The sequence below is a fragment of the Antrostomus carolinensis genome, unplaced genomic scaffold (genome assembly GCF_000700745.2).
Source record: "Antrostomus carolinensis isolate BGI_N321 unplaced genomic scaffold, ASM70074v2 scaffold29874, whole genome shotgun sequence".
Lineage (NCBI taxonomy): Eukaryota > Metazoa > Chordata > Aves > Caprimulgiformes > Caprimulgidae > Antrostomus > Antrostomus carolinensis.
The window spans coordinates 738-12,247 of NW_010309183.1; the positions used below are offsets into that span (position 1 = coordinate 738).

The window sequence follows — 11,510 nt, forward strand, 5'->3', positions numbered from 1 at the left end:
TCGTTACCTTTATTTCTCTCTGCATATGTATCTGTATCTCAGAATGGAAAACCCCTATGGATAGTCCCTATTCCATAATTTGTTATTTATGTGAACTTTTTAGGATTTTTTTTTCATATCCCTGACTGTGGAACAATTTTTTTTTTGTTTAGTTCTGTTCTGTAAATCTATGGATACTCCCTATTCCATAATTTTTTATTGTTTATGTGAACTTTTTAGGATTTTTTTTCATATCCCTGACTGTGAAACAATTTTTTTTTGTTTAGTTCTGTTCTGTAAATCAATGCTTAATGTGCACCACACAGGGCAAACCATGGCTATCGTTATTTAGACAAAAGTTCTGCTGAAAGCAGTAAGATTCAGTGTGACCAAAGCAGTGGTCGTCTGTGGCTTTGTGTTTGCACTTGTGTCCATTTCACATGCTCAGTTTGTTGATTATCTTGCTGATAATGTCTTGCAGAAAAGCTTAAAGCTCAAGAATGGCCCCAATGATGTGACCTTTAGTGTTACAACACAGTATCAAGGCACTTGCCGATGTGAAGGCACCATTTACCTATGGAATTGGGATGATAAAGTTGTTATTTCTGACATTGATGGAACAATAACACGGTGAGTTCTTGAACAGAGAGAGACTTTATCTGCAAGGACAAGCTTTCCTTGGGACTAAAGGAAAAAAGTAATTAACAGAGAATTTTTATTCACAGAATCATTGTATTCTAGTGTTTTGTGGAGGGTATGTTTGTGGTTTTTTTTGTTTTTTTTTTTTTTTAATTTGGCTTTGGTGCAATGCAAGGATAATTAGCTGAATTCATCATTTCATAAAGATGTGCCATATCTGACCATTATTTTTCACCTATTGGTGTTTCATGATATCATTTACAGTAGTATTGGAGGATTTTCTGCAAAATCATAACCTTTTAGCTGCATCACACTTACGAAGTACACTAGCTACATTAAAAAGAAGAAATACGTGAATTCAGTTTTAAATGGCATTACTGGAGCATTCCAGTGAGAGGAATTATTGTTTAGAAGTCAAGACTGCAAAATCAATGGCAGAACTTGAATTTGATTTAAAGTTTCCAATTAGTACTTTGGGTAAAACCCACAATTTTGGAGTGACCAGAAAGGTTTGCTTACTTGCTGATTTTTATTTATTTAACACTGGAGAAAACAACTGTATGTGGAACACTTTCTTTTGACACTTTAAAATGAAATGCTTAGATTTGTTTCAAAATAAATTTATTTCAAAGTCAAACTTAGCTAAATCTAATTAGAAAAAAAGAACAAAGAAAAATAATTTCCAAGAACAATCTAAGGTGAATTAAAATACTTGATTTAAACTGAAACTATTTTCTTCCTTGTGATTTATCCACTGTAGGGCAAAGTTGGATTTTTTTTTTTTTTTGGTGCTGACATAAAATAATATTCCCTGCCTTTTGTTTTTTATTTTTTTTCTTAAGCATCAATAAAGTGAATGGGATCTCTTCTTCTCTCTGCTTTTGAGCTGACCCAAAGAGTTACTGAATCACTTCACTTTGCAATGCTGTTGCAAATCCATCCTAAGCCACATGTTTTCTCTCTAAGATGCAAGAGTAAAGCATGGAATAAATTGAAAACAGAATAACTATTTTGTAATACTTTATACGTGACCAACTGCCAGCATTATGTGGAGAAGTTAGTTTGAAGTGAGCTAGAATGTGACTTATCTCATGCCTGTAATTTTCCATAAACTTCCCTTACAGGTAGATTTGATTTATTTAGAAAACATTTAATGTAAACCTCAAAAAGTACGCTTAGTACTGGCCAGCCCACTACACAGGTCTGATTGATAGCCTATATGCTGTAACTTCCATGTTACCTTGTGGGTCATGAGCTTATCTGTGAAGACATGTCCTGGGACACTAGAGTAATTAAAACAACATGGCCAAGGATGGGCATGTCACTCTGTCTCAAAGAAAGGGGAATAAAATCATCCTCTTCTAATCACAATCAGTACCTTACAGAAAATCTCATTTTCCTTTGCCGCTAGCTGAATAAGTTAGTGGGATTTGTATTAGCCTCATTGGTTATTACAAGTATTGTGATTTTTTTTTTCCAGTTCAGTTTTATTGTTTTTCCTTTATTCAGGTCAGATACTTTAGGTCATATTTTACCGACTCTTGGCAAAGACTGGACACACCAAGGGATTGCGAAGTTATATCATAAAGTGAGCCAGTGAGTATTCGATAAATCTTTTTGAGTATCTGTGGCTTGTTTGTGTTTATTCGTTTGCACATAAAAAAAAAAATTTCCCTAGGCTTCTCTTAACCTATAAAGGTGACAATTTCATCAGTACCTCATCACTTCAGTGATGCTTACACAGTGTAAACATCTGCTGGATGATACCCAGAGCAAAACCTACTTTGTGATATCAAAAGCAAAAGCCTACTACTAATGAGTAGTGATTGCTCTTCCAACCATCCCAAACAGATAGCTACAGTTAATTCCAAAAACTGTAGTAATTTGAATGAGTTGTGCAGTTGCAGCCAGTGGAACTTCTTTTGCAAACTGGGAGTTTCAGCAACATTCATTCATAAGATGTTTTTACACCTTCCCTTCTCTCCTAGTTGAGGAGATTGTGAAATGCATAAGGCCTGTTTACCCCAGGCTGGTCACTGTAGGTGGAGTTCTTCTTGACAAACTTCACTCACCTGGAGTCATGCAGGGATGAAATCTAAAACACATGGGATGAATCCATTTGAGGGAGTTCCCTCTCTTTCCAGTGAGTAGAAAGGGAGTTTTATGAAACAGCTTAGAATTGAGCTGTCTAAACATCAGGCTTCTAGTAAAGCAAGATAAATATCACCCATAAAGCACAGCATGATGTCTTGAGTAGAAATGGACGTATTTTGGATACTTACTGCTAATGTTCGTGTTGTTTTATTGGTTGTATAAATAATTATGAGCTTCAAAGACATTGATGATGATCTTTATTACTGATGATTATACTTATTTTTTGTTATTTCTCTATATGAATATTTGTTTTTAATCCATTATTAAATTGCAAAGTTAAGAAGGATCAGCCTTAAACTATTTTTGTCTCATCGGTTAATTTTGAGAGTAGGTGATAAGTAAGCATTGCTTAAAGTGCAATTTAAAGCCATTGAAAGTCAGTAAGACATATACTGTGAAAAGCCTGAGGAACTGACTTCTGCCTGGCAATACCAACATGAGCTGCTGTATTACAGCTCAGTAGTTGTTCTACACTGGTGCCTGTTAGTCCACAGTAATAAATACCTTCTGTGCTACTGCAGGTGTAAAGAACAGGATTCGTCATGTTTACTTGTGTTTTGTAGACTCTGTGTAATCCATGGAGAAAGACAGGCATCTTCAAAAAGTAGCTCAATATACCTGGGATCTAATGATGGTTTGGGAAAAAACTATTTTTTTCTGTTAGCTGTTGAAATATTGGGCAACTGTAGATCAGCTGTGCTTTAGGTCAGTTCATGTCATTAATAGTGAGAGTGCCCTGGTATGACCTAGAACAATATATTCTAAAAAACTTGGGGTATTTCCTCTGGTGAATATGAGCAGGAGAAAAACAATCAGACAGCAATTGAAAGACAAAAGGAAATGAGTAGAAAAATTAATTTATGTCTGAATGGAATCAGATGAAGTATCTGATACATTCTGATATTTTGTGTTCAGATTTTAATTTCTACAGGACAATTACTGATTGCTGTCTGTTCAGCTTAATATTTCTGCTTTACAGAGAAAATAAAATTGGTTTTCTTTTATTACATTAAATTCAACTGTTGTTATATATTCAAATTATCATAAATGTTTGAAGAACCTCTGGTACACATCACAACTGTCCTCTTAGTACACAGAACAAATCACATTAACTAGGGTTATGCTAAGGTTTGTTTATTGCTTTTTGTTTTACACAGATGATGAATTATAAATTATGGATGATGGAATCTAAATTATGCCAGAGACACTTGTCTGTATTTTTTTTCTGTATACACATACGTGATCACAGAAAAGACAGGACAGCCTGGGAATTCACATGCTGAGCAGTATTTAGTTCTGTGTCTAACCTCTGCATTACATTTGGTGAAAATGTTAATTAATTTTTTTAATTGCAGCTGTTACTTCTATGCCTGTCAGCACTGTCAATTGTTAGGGCTTTGGTGATCATAAACATCAGAGGAAAAAAATAGATTTGAGTCATGTTTTTCAGATTACCAAGTTAATTATGTAGTGGCTAGATATTACAGCTGAATGCTATATAAATATTCAGTAGTTAGATTTAATGACCATGCATGCACTGAATACAGTGTTTCTTTATTTTATGAACAATTTCTTTATAGGATTTACAAAACAAATTGCTATTAAGTTGAATTAACATAGTTAATGGTCAGTTACCAGGGTATGGTAACCTGTAACTTGTGCCAAACCTTTTATTTCAGTGTCAAGTCAAAGATTACTTTTCATACTGTGTTTTGAAGTTCAGATTTGTTCAGACTTGAAGAAATATGTTACTGCTGCACATACACTATTTTTTTTTGCAGAGACTCAAAAGGCAGGAGTACGACACTGTTAATACAGCAAAGACTAGTACACCACTGTCTGCTTTATGCCAAGTGTTTTCCTCTTAGCTGATGTCATTTCAGTTAATTCTAAGGAATTTAGTTCCACTATGCAGGGGCAGATGGAAAACCATGAGAAGTCATAAGCCATGAGAAAACTAGAGATAAATGAGCCCTCTTTAGGTGTAAATCAGTAACTGCAGTGGGGCTAGACAGATTTTAATTATCTGGGGTTCTGGCATAAATGTTTTTATTCCTTCTAAATATGCCTGGGTTATACATAAGTCTGTTCAACAGTCATGATTTGATTAATGTAAAAATAAACTAATGAAATTATTAATGTCAGAATACCTACTTTATTTTTACAGTAACTTCTTCTTTTATTTCTGTTCACAGAAATGGATATAAATTTTTGTATTGCTCAGCACGTGCTATTGGAATGGCAGACATGACCAGAGGATACTTGCACTGGGTCAATGAACGAGGAACTGTGCTGCCTCAAGGGCCAGTTTTGCTGAGTCCAAGCAGCTTATTCTCGGCTTTTCACAGGTATTGCAATTTCACTTTTATGCAGAAAGAAACTCAGAGGTTGATGGAGGCTGAATTCTCAGCTTTTTGTGTGGGAGTGCTTCAAATAATTCATAATGTTTTTTCTTCCATGTTGGTGCAAAATTTAATTAAGAAGAAATTTTGTTAAAGACCAAAATTCAACAGATAGTCACATTGCTTAGTTTATCTCTTAGTTGTGCCTCAAAATACACGTGTTCACTGTTTACCAATGGGTACTGCCTGTTGACTTCATGTATTTAACATGGTGTGTTAATATTTAGCTATGGAAAAAAAATTAACATTTTAATAATAATCACTCTTGTCTTGACTTGCAAAGTGTTACAATTGTCATTTTTTTGTGGAAGAATATTACTTGCTGGGTTTTGAAGAAATTTGTGTGAAAATAAAATTAACGTTTTGTATTCCTGACATGGTGATATTCTGTGTGGACAGTGTTGTTCTTTCTAGGTGTTGAACTGTGATAAGTGAATAATAATAGCACAGATAATGAATATCATACCTTCTTCCTTATTCAATGAAGCCTTTCAAGTGATTACAGAAAATATTTTAAGCTGTTAAAAGCTGCTGTGACAGGATATATTTCATTAGAATTTTTAATGGAGGATGTTCAGATGTTCTCCTGATTGAGTGACATGCTACAGGCTGTTTTACCAGTCGTGTTCTAAATATAAGAGACCGTGGAGGTATTACAGTGCACTTCTTAGACTGATTAAATAAGAAATGCACTGAAAGGGTAGTTACTGTTATCTTATGCTCCTCATATCTAGAAATACATTTAAAGTGATAACCTCTTTTGGTATCTATCTTAGACTAAAGAATGCCTGTCTTTCAGTGCGTACTCTTGTAGCTGCTGTGATGTGTGGGCAGTAAATGACTTCATTGTTATCCACAGATTTAATTATTGTGCTTTTGAGGGCTCTGAGATCAGGTGTATGTGAGACTGAGGAAAGATGGCTTTATTCCTCTTTTGCTCATTCTCAAATGTTGATTTATACATGGAGCTGCTGTTCCAAAGGGCTCTAGTACTATGAACCTTCTGTAATATTCACGTCTTCCTTGACATATGTGTTGGTGCTAGTATGCTGGATTCTGAGCTTCTTAAGCACTTTTGTGTCATGCTGGTGTCTTCCTGTGTTATGAGAACTCCAGACTCTGCCACCTGTTCAGTCTCCTTGCCAAGAGAAGCTGTTATGAAAAGGCTTTTGCCCAGAGCTGAGAGGACTCCTCTGTTCATTAATGAATTCTATATTCTGTAAGGAGCAACTGAAGAGATAAAGAAGATTGCTTTATTCCTTAACTTTTGCTAATTAGCAGTGATGGAGGACCCTGACGGTAGAAGTATCTTAACAGACTGAGGTGCTTCTAGCTCATATGATAATTGCAATCCTTTTAAAAATAATAATAATAAAAAAGAAAAAGCTATACACAGCAAAGGGTATTATAATCTATGAATTATTCTGCAGTTCTCGGGAAGCAGTTTACTTGATGACAGTTTATGTCTTGTAAGGCTTTATTTAGCAGCTGTTCCCTGTAATCAACCATCCTTGCTCAATAGCCATCTTTACAACATAAGTTTCAATAGAAGTTCTCTTGTTTCAGAGGGTTTATTTGCTATGCCCATTATGTAAGCTCGGGAATGCTATTTTGTCTTTGTGGGTACTGTGATTTCCAAATGAAGATTTATTGGAGAAGGGTGGGGTCTCTGTAGGAGTATCCAGCTAGGTGAAAATGTTGAATAAAGAAAATAAAATGGTTTGTGCTGTATTTCATGTGTACTTATTCAGCCTCTCTTTTTTATCATTTCAGGGAGGTGATAGAAAAGAAGCCAGAAAAATTTAAAGTTCAATGTTTGACAGACATCAAAAACTTGTTTTATCCTAACACAGAACCTTTTTATGCTGCTTTTGGAAACAGACCTGCTGTAAGTAATAGCTCAATTTATTTCTGTTGCAGAGAACAGAAAGGTTGCTGTTTTTTCATGGTTCTATTGCGTTAGAACCTAGAAGCTTTAAATGGCAGCTAAAGAATATTTTTATCAGGCCCTGTACAAAGGAAAATATAAATGTTGTTCCTCAAAGATCTCACAATGTAGGATGCAAACAGAGATGCAAGAGGAGCAAATAACTGCTATATCTGCATAAGTTAGCAGATAAGCTTGTGTGAAAACACTGATCTCATTTTACTCCACACTGACACTCGGTCAGTGAGATACCTGTGGACAGACAGAAAATATTTCAGATAAGTGTTGGTGGGACTTACACTTCAAACTCTAAGTAGACTGAAAAGAACTTGAATGTCCCACTGAAATCAAAAGGTTCTACTTTGTGTGGAAAGTGATATGTTGTTTGACATGGAGAAAGGAAGACAGATCTCCATCACCCATTTGAAGGCTGTATATTTGGGCTATAGGCTTTTCTTGCCCCTATCCTAGCCCAAAGAATACTTTTATGCATCCAGAAAAGGAAACAGTCTCAGGGGCTAGGGCAGAGGCAGGGGCCCTGTCATGGGATTATCCCTTCTGTTAAATTCTTACCATGATCCAAGAGAATGTTTTGATACAGGCAGCTAGCAGTCTTCCAGGTAGTTCCTGGATATGATGGCTGTGTCAGCTTGGGGCATGGACTCTTCCCAATGGGCATTTGATATAGCCATATTGGGGGTGTGTGTGAGAGGGGTGTGGGGGGTTGTTTTTTGTTGTGGGGTTTGGTTTTTTTTGAGGCGAGGGGTATAGAGAATTTAATAATACTGACACAATGTCAAGAGACTTCAAAGTTTGAGCATGGGCATTCACACCATTTAGTTTACTAGTGCAGATTTCATTATAGGTGCCTAAGGAAGGACAGAGGTTTTGTTTGACTCAAAATCTTTGAAAGCATGCCACTTTCAGGAGATATATAAAAAAACCTACTTTAGATGTTTACAGTTTCACTGGGCACCTACATTTAGATGATAAGTAAATTAGGCAGATGGGCCTTTTTTTGGTGCCCAGGAGCCCCACAGAGCATTTGGTACTTCCTTCAGCTCTGTATTTTCAGGGAATATTTCCTGTAGAAATTGTTGTGTGGTATAATAATGTGTAACAAGAAACCTGTTAACACCAGCGTGGTGTTTATGGCTAAGGACTGTTGGCATGCAGCTTGGGTGGATCCACCCTGTTTTGGAAGCTATACCCACTTAATTGTATGCCTATGTCCTGGCCATGAAATTCCATGTTAAGAGAATGTTCCTTGAGATACCTTCATTAGCAGAAGCATTGATAGCTTGGGGAAATTATCAGTATAAATGTGGACACTGACCATTGCCAGTGTGAATATGAACATTCAGAGACCAGGCAGTTTAAATGCCTCAGTGTTGGACAGAGGTACCTGGCAAGATACTTTGGCACTGAAACCATGGATGTTGTAGCTACATTTGAGACGATTCAGCATACCTTTCTGGTGGGGCTTTGTTTCTATATTTGTCTCATATTTTTGTTAGGGTTGCTGACATTTATAAGCAGCAACTTTTTCAACTTCATCTGTTACCAAATGATATTTTTAAAAGCATTATGTCAGAGAGGAGAGGAGGTCCTCACTGTCCAATTGCTATATTAAGTTTTTATATCATACACAGCTTAATTTCCATTATCAAGGTACCTTTAGACACACAGTTCTGAAATAACTTCTTAAACACTTTTGTGGTTTTGTATTATGGTTGATGTCTACCTCTAATTCTACTTTTTTGGACCTGAGGGAAATAAATAGGTTTTTTTCATGTATAATTCAATAAAATTTAAAGTAAAGCGGTAAGTTAATGTTTCTAAATGAATTACTGGTAACTCACTCCTCTGATCATTGCTGGAGTACAGTCTTCAGGTGTGAGATGTGCTACTGACTTTGTCAAGATCTGGATCATCACTTTCTAAGTTTTCTGCATTGCTTGTTTTATTTATCTATACAGTTATTTGTTTTTCCCAGAACAAACTTGGTGAAATTTTAGCACCCATGGATGTTACAGGTGTAGGTAGATAGTGATGTAGGTTGCTGAATTCTTGAAGTGTTCACTTTTGTTCAGTTACTTAATTTTTCTTTGGAACAGTCTTTACAATATAAAGATAAAAATAAGTCTTCATGTCTTCATTAACATTCCAGTCTTTCACCATCTCAGCTTTTAAAACTGTGGTTTAGATTAGTAAAATGGAAGCTTGTTTTTGCTCTGATCTTCTGGGAGTTATTTTCATCTTTGCTTTTGTCAAGCTTTTCTTCAGAACAGATCAAAACTTATTCATTACTTTCCTTAACAATTTGAATTTTTTAGAAGACATTCTTAATGCTTCTAATTGTACTCCCCAGAGTTGCATCTGCATTACCTGCTGGGGCTCACTGCTGCTGTTTTGGCATCTATTCTTTACTTTACCTTCTTCCTCCCTTGCTCTGACATGGAGTCAATACATGGGCATGGCACAAATTTGAACTCGGGAGCAAAGAGATGTTTACAGGGGTTTTAATGTAGACAGGTTTGTTAGGACTTCCTTTTGTGGCCTTGTCCTTACAAACTAATCACTATTTTACATGTCAGGTTTTTTTTTCACCTCTGTACACTGTTGCAAGGTACTCAGTACAACACGCTCAGGAAATGAAATATTGTCTTTTCATAGAAAGAAAAATGAAAGTGCAAATGCTTTTACACTAAGTATCATTAGTTTTCTATTGAATGTTTTTTGTGTCAGGGGAAGTTACTGAAAAAATGAACATGATTTTGATCAATAGTTTAAACTGAAGTGGCAAACTCCTTACCTAGTTGCATATTGTCTGTTTCATGAGCATTTTGTTAGACTTGACCTCATTTGTGACATAATGGAGAATTTCAGATACACAATAACTGGGTAAATTTAGTACTGATACTGTGCAAGTATGTTCTTCTGTGTAACATATTCCAGCAAGAATATACATTATTGTGAAAAGGCAGAATAATGATTTTTCTTTTTTTTTTCTCGTTTAGGATGTTTATTCCTACAAACAGGTGGGGGTTTCTTTAAACAGGATATTTACAGTTAACCCCAAAGGAGAACTTATACAAGAACATGCAAAAACAAACATCTCATCGTAAGTAATCTCTTATCTCTAACTCCTTATAGAGCAAATTAATTTGCTGTTTTAATTTATGACTCAAGTTGCCCGAAGATTTATTTAATTTTATGAATGAAAGATTCCTTAGAATATGTCAAACAAAACATAAAAAATTTAGGATAAGCCACAGACTTTCCACTTCCCTTCAGTTAAACTGACAAAAAACCGGATGAAATGAAATTTTTTTTAGTGTTTAATATATTACATATACTTTAATCAGGTACAGGAATTATCAGTGTATGATTTAGTCTGCAAAAAAATGAGACTACCTAGTTTCCTGAAGCCATCTGTCTCATCATGGCATATTCAAAATTTCCTTTTCCTGGAGCTCCTATCTAGAAGAGCCAGAAAACAAAATCTGAAGGTAGAGCTGAAGGCTTCCAGCAAGATGCTTAGGCACTGAATGGAAATGGCCTTTAGTAATGTTAAGAGTGTACTTAATTGAAGGGGAGCCATATGTGTATAAAATACAAATGATTGATTGAGCAGGGAGCCACTTGAGCCAAGCTGGACAGAAATGGAGAAGCAAAATATGGGGCTTGAATATTTTAGCAGGTGATCTGGGCAGAAAATGGCATCTGTTTCTTACTAGGTGGGTATCATTGCTTGGAATGAATGGATTTCTTATCTGAACTGTGAATCCTCTCTGGAAGCTGGGCACCAAAATTGAGTTTAGTTTTATTCATTTGAGGAGAGTGACTTGTCTGTGTAAGAGTAGCCATGCCTTAGTTGTTGGGGACTTAGAAAAATTCAAAGTTAATCTGAAATGGTTCAGGATTCTTTTTATTTGTTTATTTTCCAGCTATGTCAGACTATGTGAAGTGGTAGATCACATTTTCCCTTTGCTGAAAAGAAGCCATTCTTCAGACTTCCCTTGTTCTGATACCTACAGTCAGTTCACCTACTGGAGAGAACCTCTACCGCCTTTTGAAACTCAGGATGTACATCCAGCCTCATCTTAACTGCATCTCCAAACTGTTGACCTCAGCTCAAAGAATGAGTTAGCTTGTACTGAAAGGACACCACTTGGCTTTTGCTGTTGACAGTTCAGTTGGAATCTGTGATGTTGTGAGCATGGTATTCTTTTGCTGTGAGCAAATTCAGAAATGCTTTTTCATACTTAGTCACGTTTCCACATGACAAGAAGGAGTCTTAATAGGAACAGGAGTTGCATTTCTAGCTCTTCATCCAGATCCTCAAATTGTGCCATACATTTTCATTATTTAAGGTCAAATAAAAGTTAAGTGATGTTGGAGCTGCA

At 35.8% G+C, this 11,510-nt stretch overlaps 1 protein-coding gene across 1 annotated transcript; it reads left to right on the top strand.

The window, feature by feature from the left end:
* Positions 1-460: 460 nt before the first annotated feature.
* Positions 461-11,221, top strand: LOC104523456 (phosphatidate phosphatase LPIN1; the record flags this gene model as incomplete). The annotated part of the gene is made up of 6 exons (XM_010166039.1): positions 461-609; positions 2,128-2,214; positions 4,968-5,120; positions 6,948-7,062; positions 10,122-10,225; positions 11,052-11,221. Coding segments are annotated over 6 exons (768 nt in total), but the record flags the coding sequence as incomplete, so codon positions are not given.
* Between the last annotated feature and the right edge of the window lie 289 nt (positions 11,222-11,510).